Below are 26651 nucleotides of genomic sequence, written 5' to 3' on the forward strand. Positions count from 1 at the left end.
TCCGAGTCATAGTATTTTGACTCGAGTCCGAGACCAAGTCATTATGTTCACGTTTCAGTTTTCAGTTCAATCCGGTTCAACCCACTTTTATTAACTCTGCTCGAGTGATAAAGAATAGCTCGCATTCATAATTTAGTAATTTTCCTCAGTTTTAACATTTTCTCGCCCTATTTTCCAAGTATCAGGACTGATAGACGAAATACCAATAATGTGGTAACTTTATTATTCTTCGAAGTTACAATGAACTGTCTGTCTGTCTTGGCCGTCCTTGTCTCGAGTCCTGTGACTTAACTCGAGTCATGTACAATGACTCGCTGAAGTTGTGCGCACACTGTTGGTGACACGCCGTGTTGCACCATTCTGACAATGTTGTCAACATCACAATATTTTATCATGCGCTTTTTGATAACAAAACCAGTGCCGACGCAGTGTTGCTTCAGTTAGAATATTGCAGTACATTCATCATAACATCATGTCAAGTCAACTTACCTGTTTCATTTGACCTTTTATGATTCACAATGAGCAGAAAATGTGTTGTCTACAACGGTAGGCCTATAAAGTAGGCTACAAGCTGTAAAATGTCAAATGATTAGTCTACCGACCGTGCAAACATCTACGATACAAACGAATTGCAACAGTAAACAATTTGACAATTTTCTGACCTAACGCTACAATTTTGACAAAATTTTTACTTTTAACTTTTAAAAATCACCCTAGTTATCATAAATACTAAGCTACTTACGATGAATAGTGATATCACGGGTGTGGCTGGGCCCGTATGTGCCTCACATGTGCCTTACATCTCCTTTCGCGTTTCATTCTCGAAAAAAAAATATGCATATTGCGTGATTTGGGGAAGATAAATGTTCAAAACCTAGTCGTTCGTGATCATCGATTGAAAATAACAAACCATTGAAGGTTTCACAAATTTCCCTCACTCATCATCACTTGCCTCCCTTGAACCAACATCACTGACGAATCACACCCCACAGTGGGAATGTAGCCTACTGATGTAGTGATGCTGTTTGGCTCGACCTACGCACGTAAGCAGTCTTCTCGCATTTAAAAAGCATCAAGACGAACATACGATTTCGTTCAACTGACGAAAGTCTCAAATTTTGTAAGAAGCTTATAGACTGACTAATCAGACTATAAAGCCATCAGTAAAACTTTGCAGCACTGAAAGCCGCATTAACTCTAAAAAGCGTGTAAATATTAGATTCACGCTTTTACTGTTGTCTACATCTGTTGGAACTCTAAATATTAATTGTCTTAAGCTTCAAAAATATCATATGGCTGTCACTGAAATACAATTAAAAAGATGTAACATGTAAATGATCCATGTAACTCAAGTTTTGTATGTTCAAATAAAGCAACCAGCATGGATAGTAGGAGTTTTCACAACAAAAATATGGCGCACACGACGAATCCCATGTCGTGACTTCAAATTAGTGCTATCATGACGTCTGAATGTTCAATTGTGACGTAACAGTTAATTCACATGTATGGCTATTTTGCAGTTACAATGGAAAATATACGGCCAATACGACTCTTCCAACGACCCCTGCTGTAGTGGAAGATAAGCTATTACGTCACATTGCATAACGCTGAATTTATTTTTATTTGACCAGGACATGATCAATAGCCTACTTATCAGGACTATGCCCAAGGCTACACTGCTCAATTGCTCTGATATCACATCAATCGTGGTTAAATTCTGAAATATGTTACCAAATTGTGGCAGGTCAAACGTCCGCAAAATTATAACGCCACAGCTTTTACGATGTCATGATGCATTGGTACTCTAGCATGGTGTCTATATCTCATTATTTTGACAAATTATGCTTATCTTCTGCCAAGTACAACAAACAACTCATTCACATATTTAGAAATGTGATTTTGTCATGCCAGTGGTAAATACTCCAGTAAATCACATATTTACGATGTGTGTTGACGGGCCTATTTGGAAAGACGTTGAATAGCCCTAATATTGATGCTGCGGCCCCTATGGAAAGTATGAAATTTGATCTACATGAAATCTATATGAAATCTACATCAGGGGTCGCCAACTCAACATGGGTCGCGGGCCACTTTTTAAAATTCGCATGACGTCGATATCGAGACAAAAATAGGCAACGCATATTAACAACCACGTTTCTATAACTCTACATCAGTATAACGCTGTGCTCTCTAACATGTACGACGGGCATAGGTATTACAACAAAAGAAATAATATTTTTTCGAAGAAATACAAATACGACAAAAAATATTTCACGATCATCAATTCCATTCCAACATGAACTATGAGCTGAGCACGATACGTGACAACACAATTAGGCAACTAAAACAGGGGTGACCAAACTTTTTGCCATTCACGCCGCATTTTGATTACTTATGTAGCCAACGGCCGCATTCCAGTGCATATAGTCGTAACGAACTAACTAACTGGAGGCCAAATACCTACGCTAAACTATCCATGTCCGTTGCCGGTGAACTCCGGATCAATATATTTACTGATATCGGTTAGTATGCACACCGAAATCTTGAGCAGTCATGTTAAGAACAGGCACAGGGATTCAATCTGTAGTCGCGCGAAGCTTGAAATTTTTTTATATTCATGAGTGAATCTCATCAATAATATTAGTATGGTTTCACATATTACTATCATATATTAATCCTTTCGCAGCCCCTGTGATCAGCTTCACCGGTAGAGCTGATGCTCGGGGTGTCTTTGAAAAGTTAGGGAAGTTATTATTGCAGTGCTGCATCTTTGGGAGGGGCAATTGGTTTTGCCTTTATTGCATGCTCTTAGGTCTTGACCTCCCATCAGGATTATCGGTATAGTGAAAAGACCTTGGATTCGCCCAATCGTAGGCCTAGCAGAAACAAATTTCTTTCGTGGTGAGGATAACACGATTACAAACTGGTATTTTTATTACGGGGCACTTCATTTCGCTCTGCTGTTCACATCAGTACTATGGTGCTCAAATACTAAAATCGAAAACCAATTGACATTGAACCTTGCGTAGCGCGATGAAAATTTCAAGAATAATTCAAACCTCTAATTAATTAGAAGTCAATTCGTATATTCAATTTGCATATTGACGGCCGCCAACACATCCTAATTGAATTACGTGTCGGCGGCCGCATAATTTTCCTTCTATTGCCGCAGATTGGTAGCGCCCAAGTCAAAATCTCAATTTTCAGTCACGAATCATCAACGCGTCATATGTTTTACCATCATTAACTGGTAATGCAACGTAATGGCTGATCTTTCACGGCAAGGTAACTTATGAAAATGATGTGATAATAAGTCTGATGAGTAGTTTCAGGTTTTTGGAGTAGTTTTAGACCGAATTTAAAGTTCTCAAATAATCACAAGAGATATGTGACACAAATCCGAAATACCGATGCGTTTCGATGAGTAGTTTCATGTTTTTGGAGTAGTTTTAGAGCAAACTTTATGTTCTCAAATAGAAAAGGAGATATGTGACACAAATCCAAAATGATCTCGCGGGCCGCGTGCTTGAAACCCCTGATCTATGATGTTTAATGAGTTGATGCGTACTACACCTGCAGATACATATTTTTGATGAATTGGACAGCCGTGATACGTTCCTTTCCAATTTAAACAAATCGTACTCGGTGTACATTATTATCTTCCAGAAAATATTTCGTCACTGATTGAATCAATAAACAAAAACACAATACAAAAGACAAAGGACAGAATTCTTCAGGACTTTTGTGCTGAGGAGCTGAGTCAACCGGATTTCGAAGTGAACCCGCAGATGAGAAGAGTGAAAGGGTCGGAATATTTCAAAGGCAAATATGAACAGGTGCAGGACATGGTAGTCAAAACGAAGACTGGATGGTTTTGGAAACAAAAGAAGCAGGTCGTAAAAAATCAATTTCGAAAAGAGTTTGGATTTTTCCGCCAACAACTTTAAGATCGCAATTTCATTACACTCGATGAGATTTTGCAACCGGACATACGTGATAATTCTGTGACCGTTATCGTTGCTTCTGCCGGATCGGGAAAAACTACTCTCATGCGTAGAATGGCAAGACGTTCACTTGAAGATTCATTTGCAAATCAAGCAACCACTTCAGCCTCTCTACAGTCCATATATAAATTCGTACATTACGTCGAAGTAAAGGATATACAATGTTCGGAATCAATTAAACCATCCAAATTTCTCTTCGGTGGATTGCTCCAAAACGAAATCGACGAGGAGCATTTGTATCAATGGATGCTCAAAAATCAATCTGAGGCAATTATATTTTTCGATGGTTTGGATCAGGCTACATGGGAAATCAGTAAAAATACCAACAGGAAGATAAATCCTTTTTCTTCGGCCGACGCAGCAACGATCATGGGCAATATCCTCTCACGCAATATTCTTCCAGGTACAAAAATCGTCATCTCTTCTCGCGAATTTCAAATCTCCGATTTACCTGCGGAAACGTGACCTGACGACATCATCAGGCTTTTGGGATTGACCCTAAATGACGCACAAAAGCTTTTTGTGTTTCTGATAGGCAAGGAAGGGGTAAATGCATGGGAGAGGATAGAAAGCATGTCACCAAGGCTGCTCAATTTAGTCTCCATCCCTGTATTTCTGGTCCTAACTGCAGTGATAATGTCCAAGGATCCGACCAAACCTCCTCCGAATACAGTAACCGAGCTCTACAAAAGAATCATTTCCACTCTCAGTGATGTGAAAAACATTATAAATGCCGATGATATCGTTATAATTATCAAGAAATTGCAAGCGATGGCATATCGCGGTATGGAGGAAGGGAGAGTTGTGTTTTATGAGAAGGATTTACAAGTGTTTGGGATCTCAAAAGAAGAAGTTCGTGACCTCATGATGAAGGTTCCCGGAAATAAGCTCCTCAGTCGCAATCTCGTAGAAGGCGATTTTATTTTCTTTTTCTGTCATCAAAGTTTACAGGAATTCCTTGCGGCGGTGTTTGTAGCTGAAATGGCGATAATAAAGTTTATGATCTTCAACAATAAACACCTTCACAAAGAGCGATGGTCGGTCGTCCGCAGATTCGTGTGCGGCATCATTTATGACAACTCGCCAAATCAACTGCATGAAGGTCAGTCTCCTCGGAGAATACATATTTCGATAATGTGGCCTGCTTTATTAGAAGTGTAGTCTTATTTTCGGTATTTTCAACACTTTAAAATTCATCGAACAGAGATGTACAAACTATTTCTGTCGGGACGTATTATTCTCGATGCAGTCGCTTGAATAACTCTGGAATTATCACATCCATGTCCAAGATACGTGTAAAGATAAACCAAACTCTTAGCGAAATGAGTGTGTATCTCCACCCGTTAACCCCCTCTGATATACGGGTGTGGATATACACTCATGACACACGAGACCAGAACCTACCTCAGACATACACCGCGGTATAAATCGAGTACAACATTTTAATCCAAATTAGGCATGAATACAAAAAAGGAGCAAGGTAATACCTTCAGGGTATGCACTAGGGTTGTCCATAATTTGGAAATTCTCAAAAATGATGCGTATCCATGTCTCATTCTATAGATTATTGATAAAAAAAACGTCAATGAGCCTGCAATGAGCTCACATGAAAGTCGTTAAGATTTGTCTAAATGCATTTGAAAGTAGCTGCTGTAGAGTGGGCGTGCCAGTGACCGTAGAACGGCGAGAAGAGTAGTAATCACGAAATCACGGCTCTTGATTGGTTAATCAGCTATGCTTGAATGATCACGACCGCAGAGGCTTACTAATTATGTACGTGCTTCTACTCATTAAAGAAGTATACTAACGGCTATGATTCTGTGAGCGCATTGTAGGTTGGTGATTTACCAATAAAATGTGACACCAGGTCATTGAATGTTTTAGTTTTAAAAGTATAGGGCACGATATGTTCAGAGCAACGATAGCCTGTTGCAGACATGGCAGAGGGGAAATAGTGAATGAATGTGATCTTGTACAACTAAGTATAAATCCGAGAAATATCTATTCTGATATGCTTGCGATTACGCCCAGTCCTCCTGCTTTTATGGGTGCAGGTAAAATATTAGTCATCGCCAAACTGGTGCAGCACACCATGTGTGATGTATGCTGCACACAATCCTGTATGCTCAGAAGATGATATGTGGACCGACCAGGCAGCTTAGGCTACATGAGAAATATGAAAAAGTGTAACTGCCGCATCGCTTCAATACAACATTAGACCCATGTCTGCTTTCATTCAAGCATTACTCGTGATGCAGCCAGCAGGGCTGTGGAGTCGGTAAATTTTACCACCGACTCCAACTCCGACTGCGACTCCAGACATTTTCAATGGACCGACTCCGACTCCGACTCCGACTCCTGAGTCTGTAAACCTACCGTATCCGAGTCCAACCCCGACTCCAACAGTATTACCAATTTACTTCGAAAATTATATGTCACAGTGACGGTTAAATGACTATCATATAACCATTAAACATATGCAAACATATGATTAATGATGGCATGCAAAATTGTTTCATTGTGGCACAACTCGAATTATTCACTATGCATGAAAGATTGTGTTTCTAAATATTCACCCTTTTTTCATATTTAATTAGTTTTTATAACATTGACTCTCTAATAACCTAATATGTATGAATCATTCAAATACGACATAGCCTATATCCCATCATGTATACTTAAAATGTAGATAAAACAATCGAAGTGTTGCTCTTGTGTATGAGTCAGCAACTATTAGAGAGATGCATCTTACTAATTTTCTCATTACCAGCACACACTCTCGCACACTGCTAATAGACATCGGTCATAAACGAAATTTAGGAAGTAGTCAAATAGCATATGTCTAGTCTACATGCACTGAGTCAAGTATTCAAGGACTAGGACTTGCAGTCTTTCTTAATCATTTTTTCGACCCAAGCAGCTAAGCTACCTTACAAATATTTTTTCATTTGGTCAAGTGGGAAGGAGCGTTTGATTATATTTACATCAATTTTACAACCAGGCGATATATTTGCTCTGTCACAATATCATGGTATAATTCCAAACATTGAATCAATTTGTGACTGCATCGCAAAGATGCATATTGTCCCTTTCGTCCTCTATGCAACTGATTAGTAATTTGCAAATATTGTCCAATTCTATGTCAGGGGTTGTGCGGGCAACCTAAATGTTGATTGCCTTTTCTTTACTCGTCCGATAGGAACGAACCGGAATAGGTAACATTGATAACAAGACTTATTTGACTACGCTTTAAAATTGATAACAATTATGTCATGAAAACTTCGTGTGCAACTGTACAGTGTGCACTGCAGTCATGCCCCGGTCGCGCGAAGCACGTAACTTTTTCAAAGGTAATGAATGAATTCGATCAATAAATATATTACTTGCATATATTGAGAGTGGCCTCTGTATAGCAATGGGCTCATTTGGCAAGGACAGGATTATTTAGACATAGCAATATCGAAGGTGTCGGTAAACATGCCTCTATAATTTTGTGCAAATGTTTCATCGCCGGCGATCTCGCTTTGAGCGCGCAAGCCAAGTCGCATGTTGGACGACACGTTATCTCCTAATTGCGAGTATAGTTGGACTCAATTCTGTAAATTACGCGTATTAATAATTTCCAGGAGGGGTTCCAATAATAAATGCAAGATATGTGACAATAAATCATTCGAAGTGCTCAGAAAAATTTCAAGTCAAATAAATCTGTTACGGAATATTCTACTTTTGGTCATATACGAAGATCTGCGATAAATGTGGCTGGCCCCTGGTTACGCCAATGCGTCGAAACTGATGTCTTAGCCATCATCAAATTTTTGCGGTCAGGCTAATCAAATTTTGGTGGCCTTGCAATTTTACCTGATGTTATATATAATTTCGAGAATTACCTCGCAGGCCACACAAAGCCTTCTCGCGGGGCACATTTGCCCTAATCGTTATCCTTACTAATAACAGTGATTGATGGTACATAAAAATCCTAATATGGTTATTTTTAGTAATTTAAAGATGCTTTTGAAAGCAATTGTTTTCATGATAAAGAAGTTGGAGTCGGAGTCGAAGTCAGGGTCATTTTCACAAACTCCGACTCCGACTCCAGTCAGTATTTTTACCACGACTGCGACTCCAGCCACTACAGTTTTCACGACTCCGACTCCATCAAGCGAAAATTAGCCAAAGTCCGACTCCACCGACTCCGACTCCACAGCCCTGAGCCAGTAACGACCTATGATTCATTTGTGACATGCTAAGCTATAAAAGCAAACTGTAATTTTGCTGATCCTACCAGCATAGTCTGTGCTTACCTTTCGATCTCTTTCTGCCGTACGATTGAGGATTTGACATCACTTATTGGGTAGATTCATTATTCAGTAAGAGTCTGACTAGTGCCACGTATAAACGGCTGATTCAGCCCATTCTTAGAGCATTCAATACTTCAATTAGGCCTATATACCACGACAAGAGCCTAATAACATCAGACCAAGTAGTGTCATTGTTAAGGTTCATATTTGTATTCGATGATGGTATATCCCTTCTGAAACTAGAAATTCGTACGCCACTTACATAAGCGCCATTGCAATATTTCTTTGCGTGTTTTTGTGATTTCCTTCGATGAAAACAAGGCATGCAGACTACAACGGTTACTTTCACAATACGCCAGTCATGTTTTAAACGTTTTTGGAAAGCAACTATACTTTAATCGTCATTTATTTCGTTACTCAACATATCCTGAAGTAATCCTAAATCATCATCTGCGGACCAACCGACAATGCGCTTACAGATTCACCGCCGTTAGCAGACTCCTTAAACAGCTGATCACCAAGCCTCAACAGTCTTAATCATTCAAGCATATAGCCGTTTAGCCAACCAAGCGCCGTTATTTAGCGATTACTAGTCTTCACGCCGTTCTATGGTCGCTGGCACGCCCACTCTACAGCAGCTACTTTCAAACTCATTTAGACAAATCTCAACGACTTTCCTGCATGGGAGCTTATTGCAGGCTTATTGACGTTTTTTTATCAATAAGGAGACATGGATACTAGGGTTGTCCAAAATTTGGAAAATCTTACAAATCCTCCGTTGTAATGTCTTATTCTATAAATTATTGATAAAAAACGACACTGGGCCTAAAAGAAGCTCACAGGAAGGCCGTTAAGATTTCGTGCAAAGCGTTTGAAAGTAGCTGCCGAAGAATGGGCGTGTCACCGACCATAGACCGACGAGGAGACTAGTAATCACAAAACCACGGCTGTTGATTGGCTAATCGGCTATGCTCCAATGATCACGGCAGCAGCAGCTTGCTGATTAGGTGATCAAGGAGTCTGCTTCCGGCGCCGATTCTGCAAGCGCCTTGTAGGTAGGTTGGCAGATAATGATTTAAGACTAATTCAGGGCATGTTGAGGTACGAAATCCATGATGAACCAAAAACAGCTGCTCCACAAAAACGTCTCCCATGACCGCTTTATTGTGAAGGGAACCGCTGTAGTCTACATGCCTTGTTTTTTTCATCGATGGAAAGCAAAGGGGCTTATGCAAGTGGTGAACGAGTTCCTAGTTTCAGATGCGATATATCATCATTGAATACAAATATAAAGCTTAACAATTACACTACAATTTGTGTGATCTTATTGGACCCAGGTTCTAGTATGTAGGTGAAGTTTGGGATGCTCTAGGCATCGGCTGAATCAAAAGGCTATGCTTGGCACTTATCAGACGTTTACAGCAAATTGAATTCACTTGTAAGTGTTTCAAAGTTCCTAATGATGCCGCTGAAACGAGGTGTAAATGTAAGCACAGACTATGCTTGATATGATATCCAAACTATGCTGGATACTATGCACTATGCATCATTGTCTGTGCTTACCTTCACACCTCTTTTCTGCGCGATCATTAAGGGGTTCGACATGTTATATCCGGCACATTATGTGCTTACTACTTTTACACCTCTATTCTGTGTCATCATTAAGGACTTTGACAACACTTGCAAGTTAATACAATTTGATATGAGCATCTGATAAGTGCCAAGCATAACCCGCTGATTCAGCCGATCCTTAATCTTTCAAAACGTCTACTATGTATTACAACCTGAGCCCAATAAGATCACACATATTATATAGTGTCATTGGTAATCTTTGTATTTGTATTCAATGATGATATATCCTTTCTGAAACTAGGAATCCGTCGCCACTTGCATAAGCGCCTATGCTTTCCCTCGTTGAAACAAAGGCATATAGGCTACGGCGGTTTCCTTCACAATAAAGCGATCATGCTTTACACGTTTTTGTGAAGCAGCTGTTGTTTGTTCATCATGTATTTCGTACCTCAACATACCCTGAATCAATCCTAAATCATTATCTCGCAACCTACACACAATGCGCTTTCAGAATCGTCGCCGGTAGCAGACTCCTTGATCACCTAATCAGCAAGCTGCTGATGCGGTGGTCATTGGAGCATAGCCGATTAGCCAATTAGGAGCTGTGGATTCGTGATTACTAGTCTTCTCGTCGGTCTATGGTCGGTGGCACGCCCATTCTTCGGCAGCTACTTTCAAACGCTTTGCACGAAATCTTAACGGCATTCCGGTGAGCTTTTTTTGAGCCCCGTGTCGTTTTTTATCAATAATCTATAGAATAAGACATTACAACGGAGGATTTGTAAGATTTTCCAAATTTTGGACAACCCTAATGGATACGCATCATTTTTGAGATTTGTCATATTATGGAAAACGCTAGGATGCATGCACGTAGGATTTATGGCAGCGATATAGTACTGAGTTCGGTTCTGTTTTCGTGAACCCACCTTTTCGGCCCTTTTGGAGTGAATACACGACCTTTTCGCAAAGAGTGCATGGTACATTCAATTTGTAGACAGGTGGTATTCATGATTTAGTATAATACGTATGCATTTTGTTTATTACAATGCCGAATATAATAAAATATTGTGAGTTAGTGATGACTAACGGTCCACAGGCAGGAAAAAGGTTTTAGGTCGGAATTGCACGAGACTGATTCCTTGAGTATGACGACACAGTGAATAACTTCTCGCCATCTGATCCACTTAAACCGTTGTCTTGAAAAAGCCAAGAAGTGTTACAAGTAGGCAGATGCGTAATCGTAATAAAGAATATCTGAATAATGAAAATGCCCATTGTAGTCGACAAACACCGTGAATGCCACAAATAACAACAGATACAGTGGATAATTATATTATCATTTGTCAAACCCGATAAATGAGTTGAAAATTCATTTGGCTGTCGCAGGCGAGAGCGTTATCGTGAGTGCTAAAATGTTTTCTGATATACGGAATAACAGTATTGAGCCTAGTTAGTGATTAGATATTTGCTGTCACCTTTGATGCTTAGGAAACGTTGACATGGACTAAATTCCCACTGAATACGAGATGCAGGCCAGTATCGATACGATGGACATTCAACTAGCAATACTTCGTAAACCAATTGCTATATTCATATGTATCTATTTTTAATTCTTCTTTTATATATTACATCATGTTGTAGCATCATCTGACATATCAGGGTTCAAGGAGTCTTGCTCCGATTTGTCCACCAGTGACCACGGGATGATATCATCTTTATCCACTTGTAACGCCATCTTGCGACGTGAATATGTTTTGCATGACAGTCTCAAATCGGCTGGTGAAACAACGCGTTCTCGGTCAATCGATTCGATGGCAACACTGGACGAAAACGGATGTTAATGAGGGATACATTCGCATGGAACTCTATACAGCAATTTATGAATCAAATGACGACGGACTGATGAAACAACTTTCCGCTATCGATGCATCTGGTATTTCATTGAGTCGTGATGAAGCTCATATCATTGGATCGCTGGCAGCAAGCAGTAAAAGTCTGATTTGCTTTAATTTATTCAACTGCAAAATGAAAAACGATGTAATTGCGATCATCGCAGGATGCCTGGAATATCAAAAAGATGTAAGTTTAAACACAATGAATTATTGGATTGATACATGGCTAGTGGCTACAGTGGCGCCCAATCTTTTCATGGTCCCAGGCCAATTTCCGATTTGAAAATGTTCCGCATAGCCCACCGTAAATTTGGAAGGGTGAATACAAATAAAAGTTTAGCACCTCTGCTCAGATTTACTAACGGTCCATTTGAGAAGCTCAGCAACTTCGCGATCCCCAGTAAATAAGCAAATGACCGCCAGGTTGCAAAACCCAGCTGTTTAGGCCAGCTACAAGCTCTGTGGACCACTGAAAACAGCACCGTAACCCATTACTGGGCCTTGACCTATAGAATACAAACCTCATGTCTAGCGCGAGTTTGTCTCGTGTAGCCTCTATGCTGTCCACGAGGTATAGAGTTGATTGTTATGAGCTCGCAGCATTGATGGTTGATCTCAACGATATCACAGAATTCGCTTATATATTGTGTATTGTTTAGAGATCGAAACCTTTGAAAGGTTCGGGGTCGTGTGAACACGAACATTTGTAGAAAATGGACTATGAACACGAACCTTTTACGCCTGCCCGTTAAAATTGTCTATCGTAAACACTGAATCTCCGCAAGGTATAAAGCAGAAGTCGGGCCCTTTTTCGACAGAAGAGCCATATTCACCCTAAATTTTCAATTGTAATTCTTGAGGAGCCATACACCGATGTCAAATTTCACGTCACGATCGAAAATCCGTGACGACATTGATGCACCAATTCGAAGTTAACTATACATAAGAGATTCATAAAGGCGTGATGTTTTAATGCCCGGTTGCCAACAATCATTGACAACAGTAAACGTGCAAATCAACTGAATATTCTTCAGTAGCACGGCATTCCAAGAAATTCCATACATCGCGCGCGAGGGTACCATACCTCAATTGTACTACTGAAGAGATGTTCAATCAGTTGCTTCAAGTCGGGAGGAAACTTCCCCGGCGGATACCATTTCAAACCGATAATATTCGGTTAACTTTACTACTCAAGTTCTTCAGCGCTAACATAACGTCGAGTTACAACCAGGGCTTTGGAAGAGTCGTAAATTTTGAACTGCTCCGCCTCCAGCTCCGGCTCCAAAAACTATCGAATGATTCTATTGTAGCCGTCGCAAAGAACCGTCATTTTGTGGGTATGCATAGTCCTGTGACGTGTAATTACTTCGTGTCGTCTGTCGATGACGTCATAGTCGTACGAGAAACCACTTTTCTCCATGTCTTTGCTATGTACATATTGTACAGCATTAAAGCAGTGACCTGACGTTTTCATACCGGCACTGCGCTCGTCAATATCAAGCTATACACTTTAGTTTAATCTTTTGTTGAAGTGTAACTGCAATAATGAGCGCATGTCGCGACCTTATCAGCAGAAATCCACTTTCTACCTAATACCTAATGGCTTGAAATTCGATATTGGTTCGCTCGCTACCAGCTGGTCCTTTGTCAATCAAGTTTAGTGGAATATAGAATTCAAACGAATCGAATAAACTCAGAATTAATGCATTAATGATGTTGCATCAATATTTGACAACTTATTTCAACGCCGTGCACTGTACAAGTAAGTAACGAATTAAAAGACAAGCTCACAAATGACATTGCGGAACAATGCAGACAAGAATGAATACACAAAATTGATGAGTACACAAAGTGCAAAGCGCGCATCCAATCACTAATTGCCCTATTCTATCCAAAACACGGGCAGGGGTTCAAACATCGCATTGACTAGCTCGCATCGCGACAATAGTATGCGGACCATAATGATGTTCTGGGCTGCTTCGATGCATTTCCCAATTTGTGTTCGCAAATCGCTGCTGGAGTAAAAACCATGCGTTGGATTGAATTTCAATTCGTAGGCATACACAGTAACACATTGTCCAGTGTCGCGCTACAATTAAAAAACATCAAGAACGTGTATTTACTCATCCATTTCCAAATCGACATGTGCAAAAAAGTCACGTTTTTTTATCCTCTAGCGTTGCTAATTGCTAACTAGGTAAATTGCTCAACCTAACATACGCATCAATCCAGTTTGACGACATACATGGTGATCAAGGTGGTTTTTCCAACCACAGAATTGGCCATCGGATTTTTGCTGATAACGAAATTGCTGGTATGACGAATGCCCATAGTAAAGTAATTACGGAGCAGGCGCTGTATATCCCGCCTACCCAGGTTTAGCACCTATGCATGAACTGAACAATTTAGGGTTTTCCATACTTTGGAAAATCTCAAATGATGCCTATCCAGTATCTATGTCTCATGTCTCATATTATGTATCACGCTGGTCAACACATATTTTTAGGCAAACAAAGTAAGAGTGGTTTGGGGTTTTTTGAAGGGCACTGATTTCGAATATTGCCTTGGTTCTTTTTTTTCAAATTGGCTCTAGTTTTGGGCTATTTCGAATAAAATCTCATATTTTCGATGTATGGGGTTGGATAAAAATTCGGCTCAGTCGTACTCTAAAGTTCAGAAATTCAATCTACTTGTAATTTCTACACACTGAAGACTGTTTTATATCAAAATACAGCAGTAGCATCATATTCAGGGTTATTCTATTTGTCATAGTTGGGGAATTTCACGGATATCATGTGCATAAATAAATTCAGTCATCTATAGAAGTATTTACCTGGATACTCAAACAACATTGCATTAGTGCAATCAGCTTTACGACATTTACCTATTGTAAATTCCAAATAATCTGTTGGAATATATCATTAGTAATTTATCGTGAAAAAACATCGTTTCTTGTACGAATTTCGTTTGTAAGCAATTTAATGCAGATTCACGAAAGGTTGCAGCAATAGTCTGCCGTAATATAATCATCTCATCTGCCCTGATATCTTTCTCCTATTGCTTTAATGTCTTGGTGGAATCTTTCCGATTGCAATTCCCTCAAATCAACAAGATCAGTGCTGTTCAACCGTTTTGAGCTCCATTCGCACTTTTATTTTTTATATTAAATTTCATTCGCACAAACCAACCAATAATTGTTATAAAAAATACGCTGGAGATACTAAACAATATTTTGTTTAGGTGTGCCACAAATTTGCTACTTTAGCTTGGGCCATCAAGTGTTTCCTTAAAACGGCAACTCTTTTCCCTCGTTTTGATTTCAACTATTTCACTAAAGCCCTTCTCGGCCAAACAAGCTGTTTGGTTTTGTACAAGAACGTCTACTAGTGCTTGGGTGGCCAGGTCTTGACTACTGTTCGGCACTCCTATTCAAAATACAACGTATTTTCCGCGACTTAAAAATGTTTGCTGGCAGAAATCGTTTTTTAGAGATGATACAAAGGTACTGGAGGCTCCAGTCCGCCGAAAGGGCGAAAATCCACATGTTTGTGTTGAGGCTTTTGCCAGAGCTCCAAAATGATAAAGGAGAGTAGGCACATTAGAGCTCACTACCATATGATACGTTGCCCGAACTTGTGTTCTGTTTTTTTAGCGATTTCCAATTTTCTGTCTCGCGGGTAAATCACAAGATCAAAGAAAGTCACGAGACGATATTCAGCTCTTAAGCTCAATCTAATTTTAAAGCTCATAACAGTTCTATAACCTTAAAGCAGCTTATAACCTCAATCACGGGACAAACTAGTATTCAAATTAAAAGCATTTCTGGATCAGATTATAGAGCCTATAAATGTAGTCCACGTATTGACACTAATAAGTATATTTTATGATCTCTAAATTCCAAAGAACTTTTAACCGACCGGTCAAAAACGCGTTGTGAGCCTCAATTGACCCGCGGGACGTACAGTGTCCAGGTCTGGTCTACCAACAAGATAGTGCAATGATGAAGCGTTCGGCTTCTTGATCAGTTGGTCGTGGGTTCAATCCCCTGCTTGGTCAGACCAAGGACCTGATTCGTAACGCTGGTATCCATGACTTCCTTGCTTGACACTCATGCAATTCCGAGATAGCATGGAGAGTTGGTGCAAAACTTATAAAATCTTACAAGGCTGTCTCTGCACCTTCCTTGTCCAGCGGCATATGCACAATTGCACATCATGCACTCTTGGTATTCATTTGCACAGATGTATATCATGAGTCGGTGTATATGCCGCAAAAACATCAAGGATAAAAATGAACTACATCCGTGTCAATGTATACGAGCAAGAATGTAAAACTTACACATTTGCAAATAAGAAACTTAAAAAATTAGAAACTCTCAATATTTTGCATGAAAGTGATTCGCAGTAACAAATCACTGAGGGCGGGTTTCAAACAATCGACTTATGCCCATTATCGAGCTTAATCCGTATCATTTAATATTACGTCCGTTCCCATACTATGATTTGAGGAATTTAGCCCTGAAATTCGGGCATTGTTAAGACCGATAGCTGAGCCTGCTATAGAGTTGGCTAAAGTTGTCGACTGGTTCGTGTGCCATCGGTGTATATTCACACCCGTAAGTCAGCGGTGGTACATAGGTGGAAATACTCTCTTCCTGCGAAGAGTGCGGAATCCTACATTATTTTCTTTTGTTTTCATATTTTTCATTCGCAGCATCTCGTATTTGGAGTTTTTCTATACGAATATGGATTAGAAATATTGGAATCGGGATTCGAATATCCGGATTTGGATTCGAATATCCGGATAATGGAAGCAGAAAATATAAATCTGGTTTCAAAGAAGAAATTCAGTTTTGGATTTCAAAATTGGACGTAACACTTTTGATAAAATGAATCCAAATTCGTACCTAATCTGGGCTTTTTAAATCCGAAATGAGGGAGGGGCTGGTTAGTTTCATTATGAATCCTTTGCTGAATAGTTTTATTCGTATTGACTTGACATAACGGGCATAAATTCGCTTCCTGTAGCTGTGTAGCCCTGGTAATATCAATCACTGATAAGAGTCCTGATATCACAAAGTATGACAACGTCGATTTTAATGTACGCTGTATCGGAGACCATTCGACAGCAACGTAAATGAATACGGATCAATGAATATGTATTTCGAAGCTGAAGACTTGATCTAATACTGACTTTACCGTTCAGTTCTCGTCCACATTTCAATAAAATCTTTCCATCGTTCCAGGTGCAGGAAGTAAATGTGCGTCTCAACAATTTCTCAGCAACAGCACTACGTTCACTTCTCGGACATCGCCAGATTGAATCGCTAGCTGGAAAGTTACATTGGAAAGTGAGTTCGGTTCCATGATTTAATTTAGTTCATCTACATTTGCTTTGATTGATCCGCATTGTGATTTGACTTTTTTTAGCCCGGATGCCCATCTTGTCGCAACCCCACGCTATTTATCCGGGATTGGTACCGGCGTTGATTCAAAACGGATATTGCTATGGAGTGGTTGTGTTTTTGTGAGACAAACTAATAAATAATGCTAGTTGTGTCACAAAGTTTAATTGATGATTTCTTCGAAAGAACAATGAAACCGTTCGATGTTCCCTTCTGTTTTCAAGTCCATTTTTATGAATGTCTTATTTCCTGATTCCGGTCGCGGAATCGCTGACGTCACTGTATCCGCGTTATTACGTCACGTTATTTCAGCGATGATCGTTACTTTTCACGATCCAAAGTTTCATATCTGGACAATATTCAGGTTGTCTTGCTGGATTCAGACGGAGTTTATGGTGTTAAACTGAGGAACGAAGAAGATGCCATCAAGATTACTGGGATACATGTTGACGGGCATTTCAACATAGAGGTCGAATATCACTATTATTTGAAGCGATTTGATGCTAATGCTTCAAAGCAAAAGTCTCTATTTCAATCGATCATGTTTCTGTCCGTTTCTTACAATTTATATTTTACTTCAGCACCATAATACCTTTATGTTTTAAATTCGTTACGCCCTCGTGTCATTTTCTGTGAAGTGCGAGGTACACGAAAGCTAACACGATGAGTTCGAACATTACATTACATTTTTATGTCGTGTATTATAACGAATGTACATATTCGAATAGTTCTTGCTTCATCCTGACTTGGAGGTCAGTAACGTTCTGATAGGTTTCAGCGTTGCAACATTAATTGATGGATTGGTCAAGTCCGACCGATATGAGAGTCCTTTCTTATGTGAACAGTTAGCAGTCAAGTGACCACACGATGCTTGTCTGATAAATATTCGAATATAAATGGACATATATCGATCATCTCGAAGTTAGCAGATTCGAGTTTGGTTTGCGATTGCGTCCAATACCTATGGCGTTATTATCATATTCAGAACATAAATTTAATTGGTTTCGAGACATTTACCTGTTGCTTTGAGGCATTGAATTTCGCGAGGGATGGCTATAATCATAACCATGGCTTTATTTCAATATCCAGTATAGTGTACAAATTCTTCTAATTCTAAAAACGAAATCGCCTGAATTTGTAGGAGCTATTACTGGGGTACTGTATCGAACAAAATTTACCAGATTTTTTTCATGCATCTCAAATGACGACATGAGTCGAATATCGAATGTAGCGCCGAAATTGCGCGCATTGGGCAAATCAAAGCGCTCCAGTTCCATGAATTGAAGCGCCGATATCCATATCAGGCAATTTCCGGTTTCGGTTGTCTGGTCCAATTGTACCAAGGTTTCTACATGTCCCCTCTTTTCATGACCTCATGTCCATATGCCAGTGTTGGGATGACTCGAGTCATGACTTGACTCGAGTCAGACTCGAGTCACTTTTTCGTATGACTTGACTTGACTCGAGTCACTTTGCAAAAATGACTTGACTTGACTCGGTGCTTCAAAAATGCGGATTGACTCGTGACTTGGAGCAAAATTTACGAGTCAATTTCAAGTCATCAAGTAAACGATATCAATCAAATCAGTGTATTTTGTGCATATGTTCGTTTTGTTCGCGATACGCTTGTGTCACTTGTGAGAGTAACCAGGCATTCACTGAATGCACGTTTGAATGATCCTCCATTATTGCATCACAAATATATTGACCACAAACGAATTGATCACAGGTTACGTTGTCGTAGTAGTAGTAGTAGTAGAAGAAGAAGAAGAAAAATGCAATAGCAATTAACGTATCTATGTTTCTTGGACGGCTCAGTGCTATCATTGCGCAGTGATCACCTTTATCAACCCTCTTGTATGATTCAAATCCATAGCAATTTGTTACAACTTCTCGAGGCTTCGTATTCGATCCTATTGGTTGATATAATAACAGACTGCTGCATAGTTATACAGTTAGTAGCGTATTTTATTTGCGGTTCTACGTGTGCGTGATCGACGCCTTCTTGCATGCCTATTAAACTTTATATAAGTAATTTGAAGCAAGATAAATGGCAAATTATTCTGTCTTTCACACAGCTAGCAAAATGTAATGACTTTGAATCGTCGCTGATACTTCGAAAATTCAATTTGACTTGAATTGTGACTTGACTCGTGACTCGACTTGACTTGACTTGACTTGACTTGACTTGACTTGACTTGACTTGACTTGACTCGAGTCACATCCAAAAAACGAGTGACTTGACTTGATTCGAGTCACCTTCGAAAATCGATTGACTTGACTTGACTCGAGTCAAAATGTGTAATGACTCGAGATGACTCGTGACTCGAAGGTAGTGACTTGATCCCAACACTGCCATATGCTAGTAAATATAGACTTAGTTCTGTGGACATATCAGCATGCGACACTTGAGCATAGCGACTTTGGACCATGGCGACGCGACAGTGGCAGTGACAAAGGCCTTTAAAAAAATTAGGCTATGCCATAATTGTGTAAATATTTTCCAAACAACATGTCGTATGAGCCTACAGACGATTACCACCGGAAATAGCCGACGTATACGATATGGGATGGGTGAAACCCTCGATATAGTTGGTTCAACAGCTATACTACGTCTGTTTGTTTTGTGGTATTCGTGGTATTTGTCGACTACTATGGTCATTTACACCAGGCCGATATTCTTCATTATTTTCCGTAACAGCCGACTTATTGCACGGCCCTCCTCTAGGCTTTTTGTGAGACACCGTTTATGCGGATGAGGAGGCGAGGAGGAGCCTAGGTAAACCTCCAACTCTTGGGTATCGGAATTCTGAAGTCGATTATACCGCGGATTATACCACTGCGCTATACCGTGGATTATACCACTGCGCTATATCGCCACAGCTATACAACATAGATAGATCATTGGTCAGGAATGACCGTTCTGATGATAATGACCGCCGACCGTAAATATGCTGCATGACGATGTAGTCCTGGTTATACACATTTTGAACAAGGGCCTCATTTTAAACAGGTTTGTTTTAAATTGATCTTTGTGTTATATGCAATCCTAGGCCCGCCCTTTCTACGTCGTGCTCGATACTCTAATACAGTGGTTCGCAACCTTTTCCATCTCGTGGACCCCTTGAGCAATATTTGAGCCAATATTCCCCACTAGAGAAATCAGCACGATTATAAAAAGGTCGCCTTTTCCCGCGCACACATCTGTTAACTGAAGAATACGACGGGCGTTACAGAGTGTTTGTGTCAAGGAGCGCCGCAACAATATTTGTCGACCTCCAACAAAACAATGGCATTTGTCCCAATCAACACAATTTCTGGAAGGCTTCGCTATCAATGCACACTACCACAAATACACACGGTCACTAGGGTTGTTCAAAAATAACTTTTTTTCCCGGATTCCAGCCATTCACTGATTAAATTGTCAGGTTACTCTAGAAAACGCTGCACACCAAATTTGGTTCAATTCTGACAAGTATAAGCCTCCGCAGCTCCAATTAAAATTTTCAATTTAATATGGAAAATTAAAATAAAAAATTTTCAAATTTTTCTGCCAACCCCATAAAACTGTTGAGCTGTCTTCAAAGACGATGCAAAACAAATTTGACTCAATTCCGACCAGTAGAAGCGGAGTTATGTGAGTTTTTCGATGATACTCCTTGGATTATCTTTAATCGGTGGATAATCCGAGAATTATCAACGAAAAACTCACATAACTCTGCTTCTACTGGTCGGAATTGAGTCAAATTTGTTTTGCATCGTCTTTGAAGACAGCTCAACAATTTGATAAGGTTGGCAGAAAAATTTGAAAATTTTTTATTTTAATTTTCCCTAATAAATTAAAAATTTTAATTGGAACTGCGGAGGCTTATACTTGTTAGAATTGCACCAAATTTGGTGTGCAGCGTTTTTAGGGAATCCGGATAAAAAAGTTATTTTTCAACAGCCCTAACGCTCACACGCCCTTTCCGCAGCCAACCAAGTCCTATATCACGCGATTCGTACATCTGGCCGTGTTAGGTAACGGTGAACGCAAAACTTATTCATTTATGTTTATCTGCTCACCATGCACTAATCGCTGATATAACTGCTGTGAAACATCAGTATGCCTAAATTTTACTAGTCGCGTGAATTTTTTTTGTAGTTGATGTAAGAATCCATATATAGCATAAACCTCATCAGATGTCCAGCAGGAGCTCATGGAATTGGTGTGTTCGAAAATTTAGGACACCCATGCCACAGAGTGAGGACTATTATTGAAGTTTCGGATGGGTCCAGATTACTTTATTGAAGTATGTTGTTATTTCGTGACCTCCGGTAAAGATTGTTGCTAGGCTACTCGACAGATTCAAAATTGTTATTTCTTGACTGGGTGATGTTTCCGACCCTTGTTGGGTCGCATTTGTACCGCTGGGTTCAGATTTCAATGGCAGGCAGGAATATTCGTAAAAGTTATTTCGGAGCCGCGCAGTCATATCAATGTCAACGGTTTCTGTGAATATTTTTCGGTCATTTTGGATTTTAAGTGTAATCACCGCCGTTGATCTTTCTGGGAGAACACTCTGCGGATTCGCAGATTTCGCGAAACGTTTATATGTCGTGATGTCACCTAGCTCAGCTTTGCACGTGCCTAATGATCCCGCACTAGCCTACTGCACGACTCTAGACTAACCCATCCCTACGGCCTCAAGAGAGACTAAAAAAATACCGTCCTCTCATAATTGCAAACACAGTACTCTATTCTGTAAATCAGGCGTATTTGATGCGTTATTTTATTCCTTTTTAGTTTTCTAGATGCACTAAACCGTGCGAAACGGAAAAAGAAATATTTCAGGTTTTGTTTTGTTTTGAGGTATTCATGGTGTTTGTTGACTACTATGGCCTACTATGGTTATTTACACCAGGCCAATTTCTTAATCTTTATTCCGTAACTGCCGACTTGTAGCACGGCCCACTTCTAGGCTTTTATAAGGCACCGCTTACACGGATGATATTGCGAGGAGCAGCCTAGATAAACCTCCAACACTTAAGTAGGAATTCTGGAGTCGAGCTCGGTCGTACTCGAACCCACAATCCATTGGTGTCGTGGCTGTGGATTATACCACTTTGCCCCAAAATAGTCTATTCATTGCTCATTAAATAAAAATTACAAAAGAATCGAAGGCATGGTCCCTTTTCCTCTTGTTAATAAATATAGCACAATAAAATGTAGTTCCTCACTTTCCGTTTTGGCAACATTGCACCAGGTTTAGCATGTTTTTATCGCTGAGGTAGGTGCAGGGTTGTAACCAAGTCACAAGGCTCCGAATCACAACTCAATGTCACTTTTCTAGTTTTGACTCGAGTCAAGTCGATTCCTTTTCAATTCACCACCAAGTCAAGTGCGAGTCGAAGTCAGCGAGCAGAGGATCGAGTCCGAGTCATGGTATCATGGCTCGAGTCCGAGTCCAAATCATTGTGTTGACTGCTCAGTTTCCAGTTAAACTGTTGTTAAACCCACTTTTTATAACTCTGTTTGGTGATATCGAATGGTTCGCATTTATAATATACTAATTTTCCTCACTTTTAGTAGTTTCTGGTCTCATTTTCAAGTACCAATACATTAAATGCCAATAGTTACTTTACTACTCTTCGAAATTACAAAGAAATGTCGGTCTTGGCCGTCTGAGTCTCGAGTCAGATGACTTGGTTCGAGTCAAAGTCGAATCAATACACAATTTGACTCGAGTCGAGTCATTTCCGTAAGTCGAGTCATCACCAAGTCGTTACTTGAGTCGGACTCGAGTCTACTCATGACTCGAGTCATTACAACCCTGGGTAGGTGTTCAATAAAATAAAGCTAGTTCACTTGTTATCTCTTTGACTTGAATCGGTGACGTTGAAATGTTTTTCACTAGAGATTTCAAATAGCATTTGAAAATACTTCCGAAAAAAAAACAGCCATAAGGAACATAACCAGAAGACTACTTGATTGACAGCTTGAAGACGAAACATTTGGTAAATCCGTTGCAATTCTAAAGCAAACTTCCCCCCGGGGCCTACGATATTCACGGCCTTATCTGGTACATTACGCTTGCAAGAGCTAACAGGCCGATGCTCACAAAACAGAAATTCGCGATTATGCGCGATTTCGCTTCACGCTACCAGACGCCTCGCCTCAGATAAGCTGTATGTATTCGTACAACAGTTCAAATTAGTACCTTACCGTCAGAAAGTGACAAGAGACGCAGTTATCCACCGATTGCAGAAGTAGGCTAAGTAGTGAGAAAACACCGACATACTCATGTAAACCATTTTATTGCATGGTAAAATCAAGTCAAGCACGTGAAGAAGAATTGGTACACATGTCATATTAGAAACTCCTTGCAATAACCAACTTGTATCAAAAACAAACTTGCAGCATACAAGCTACGACCACAAGTACCGGTAATGAGAACGAAATGCATCACCGAAGTATGCCAGCTGCGTCTTGCTCAACTGTCGTTGTTTTAAAGTCCGTTTTTAAAGCATTTTTCTGACAGAGGCATTAACTAGCTTCTGCTTGTTATTGAAATATATATATTCGCAATGATTTTGTCGTCAATTTCAAAGCTTGATCTCGATGATCATAACATGCAAAGTGCAAAGCCTTCAAGCCCCCCACCAAAAAATAAATAAAATAAAAATAAAAAACGAAACGACGCAAAACTTATTCACTGCGACTTAGGGTGAGGGCAGATGATTTTATCAGAACAGTCTAGGATCAAAAATCTGTATGAAACAAACTCGGCAAGTGGTTCTGCGGGAGTAAGCAGTCCCCCACGATCTCGAGTAAGTCGAATTAGCGTCAACTTGCTTTCCAAGTTACCCAGTCAACTACAGACACCTTCTCACTGTAAGGAGATAGAAATGATTCGGTAATTTCAATAGCCACTTCTTCAATGACTTTTTTGAAATGGTAAAAATTAGTTGAGCTTGATGTCATATTTTAGGATGGAACAGAGCAGAATTATCTTTTCAGAATCGGTAACTTCTGTTGAACTAACCAGAAACCTCCCCCCACACATTTGCCTATAGCATGAGAATCGTCAACCAAGCATTAATCAGGTTCAAGAATGAAGCCATATATCTTCCGTGAGAGGCAAGTAACTTTTGCAAGCTTCAATAGTCGACTCATAGAATGGAGCAAGAGCTAAGTTGACATTCTGCTTGGATGTAGTAACGAGGCATATCACTTTTGGCGCTTTCCACAAATTTGAATCATTATCATGACATTCCCTGATTTTGTGAAGATTGCTCCATGCAATAAATCCGCTGGGTGATGATACACCTGAACAATAAACGGCGAATGAGAATGGAGGAAAGACAAATTTCCTGGCTCGAAAAGTTCTTCCAGTAAATCGTGCTCGGATTGTCTCGCTCGGATTTGTCTCATACATTTTTGAGATATTTCGGTAAGTTGAATAATGTGCCACGTCACATGCACCTAGTCATCATTGAATTCCATACCGTGGAAAATTACACATTGATTACCCTCTTTTGTACATGGCATAGCTTTCTGTAGTGTGGGACTCGGTCAAATCTTATAAACTGCTCATTTTATCAGACAGCTCAAAATCTTTTAACTGATCATTCTGAAATATCCTTCTCTTCGGTGGTTTTCTGCAAGGGGTCATAGTCGGAATCAATGAAGGCCGTTGCAGGTCATGATCCGATCGGATGGTATGAACTGGTTTTCTATCCAAGAGCAGTTATTTTTTCGAAAGCCACAGTCTTTAATGTACTTTGCTTCGAAGTGCAACGCACAAATCACATAATTCTTCGTTGGCTTCCAATCACGTCCATTCACGAAAGATATCCATTTTTTGTAACTCCAAATCCTCAAATGGAAATTGAAACGTTTTGTTTAGTTATCAAATATCCAGCCATGCAACCATAAGCACAGCATTTATTGACCATTATCAATTATTTTACCTTACCCTAAACCTGAGTCATCAAGTATATACAACCAGTCAAAATTAACTGGAAGAAAGGCCACATGAAGCTGACCACCAATTCTTCACCATATACATAATACGCACCATAAAGAATTATTAAACCACTGCATAGCGGTATCCTACGTCACGCTGTAAGCCGGTCAAAACAACAGCTAAACGTTTTCCACTATATACGGAATATCGTCCCTGGAGCATTTATCTAGCTCAAAGCTCAAAAACATCAACTCAAACTTGAGGGGTCAGCTACAGAGTATTTAAATCGCATTACTGTAGCCTGTCTAATAGTATAAGACGGTAAATTGACATCTTAAAACATAGCTATCAACCTTCAACTCGAAAACTCGCTTTAAAATGCGAAGAGTCCGGTATGAGAAGCGAAATCGAGACAATCGCCGATTGTCACGTTGAGAGTAATCGTCCTATCAAAACTTTCGCCCATTATTACGTCAAGAGTAATCGCGAATTTCTGTTTCGTGAGCATCGGCCTGTTAGCTCTTGCAAGTGAAATGTACCGGACAAGGCCGTAAATATCGTAGGCCCCGTTCCCCCCTAAAAATTTCAAAATTCCCTCGGTTTGGAATTACTGTTCTGATGTGACTAAGTTTGCTTAATTACTCTTTACTTAATCAATACGAAAAAGACGAAAATGCGTGAAATAGAGAAATTTTCAATACTAAAAAAACGTGATACTGCAAATTTGAGTTCACATTGAGAATCAGGGGCGGAAAACATCAGTTGACAGAATCAAAACAAGACAAAAACCGTGAGATGCCAATAAAACTCAAATTTTTGTCGCGGTGTAAAACGTTTAAGAATCACTGTTTAAGGTTATTGAACTGCTATGAACTTTCAAGTTAGCTTGAGCTAACGAGTCGAGCACGCGGTATCGTGACTTTCTTTTCTCTTCACATTTACTTGTGAGACAGAAAATAGGAAATTGAAAAGGAAACCGAACACAAATTGAAGCAGCGTATTACACTGTTCCGCGTTTGAAAATTAATTTTTAAAGGTCAAAGATGTTTTAACCGTTTTTGGATCAATTTTTTGCGCTGTACTCAAAAATGCAACCAATTTTACTCAATCAGGTAACGTTTTTTCTCCACGGCATATTCAAATATGCTAGCTTTTGGTCATTATTCTACACAAAGAAACTAATTTCTGTGGCAGGCTAATTGGTCATGCATGTTGACAATTTTTGCAAGATGGTATTTTTATTTGAATTCAAGGTTTTACAATGACAGCCGTTTTAAATACTACTAAAATATAATAACAATGTTGAAATAAACGCACTTAAAACTAACCAAGAAATCAGAATTTAGTTCAATGGCGCTCAAATTAACAGAAGAAGGCAGAAGTTAATATGTTACATTATAGATAAGTAAACACTTAACATCACAAATGCGTTTTAAATGCGAAATCCTTGCCAACATCAATGTGGAAAGTGTGAAATGAAAACGCAGTGTTCAAAATAGCTTAACTAAGAAAGCGTTGTGCGGAACCAGATG

The 26651-nt window shown here is 39.6% G+C and overlaps 2 protein-coding genes and 1 long non-coding RNA gene across 3 annotated transcripts in view; 2 read left to right on the plus strand and 1 right to left on the minus strand.

The window, feature by feature from the left end:
- LOC145457390 (uncharacterized) overlaps positions 1-3947 on the plus strand; it is a 38340-nt gene extending 34393 nt beyond the window's left edge. The window contains exon 3 of the mRNA XM_080335593.1: positions 3667-3947. Coding sequence (XP_080191719.1) covers positions 3667-3947 — 281 coding nt within the window. The remainder of the gene's footprint in view (positions 1-3666) is intronic.
- LOC145457488 (uncharacterized) lies at positions 3898-5762 on the minus strand. Its single transcript, XR_013920899.1, has 2 exons — positions 5492-5762; positions 3898-4980 (listed from the first exon to the last, which is right to left on the minus strand). It is a non-coding gene; the product is annotated as an uncharacterized LOC145457488 (long non-coding RNA).
- The window catches only part of LOC145457142 (uncharacterized), a 62377-nt gene continuing 40303 nt past the window's right edge, over positions 4578-26651 (plus strand). The window contains exons 1-4 of the mRNA XM_080335311.1: positions 4578-5106; positions 11640-11953; positions 17012-17116; positions 17535-17639. Coding sequence (XP_080191437.1) covers positions 4578-5106; positions 11640-11953; positions 17012-17116; positions 17535-17639 — 1053 coding nt within the window. The remainder of the gene's footprint in view (positions 5107-11639; positions 11954-17011; positions 17117-17534; positions 17640-26651) is intronic.

This window comes from Botryllus schlosseri, chromosome 2 (genome assembly GCF_051294905.1).
Source record: "Botryllus schlosseri isolate E-star chromosome 2, Bs_hap1, whole genome shotgun sequence".
In the NCBI taxonomy this organism is placed as follows: Eukaryota; Metazoa; Chordata; class Ascidiacea; order Stolidobranchia; family Styelidae; genus Botryllus; species Botryllus schlosseri.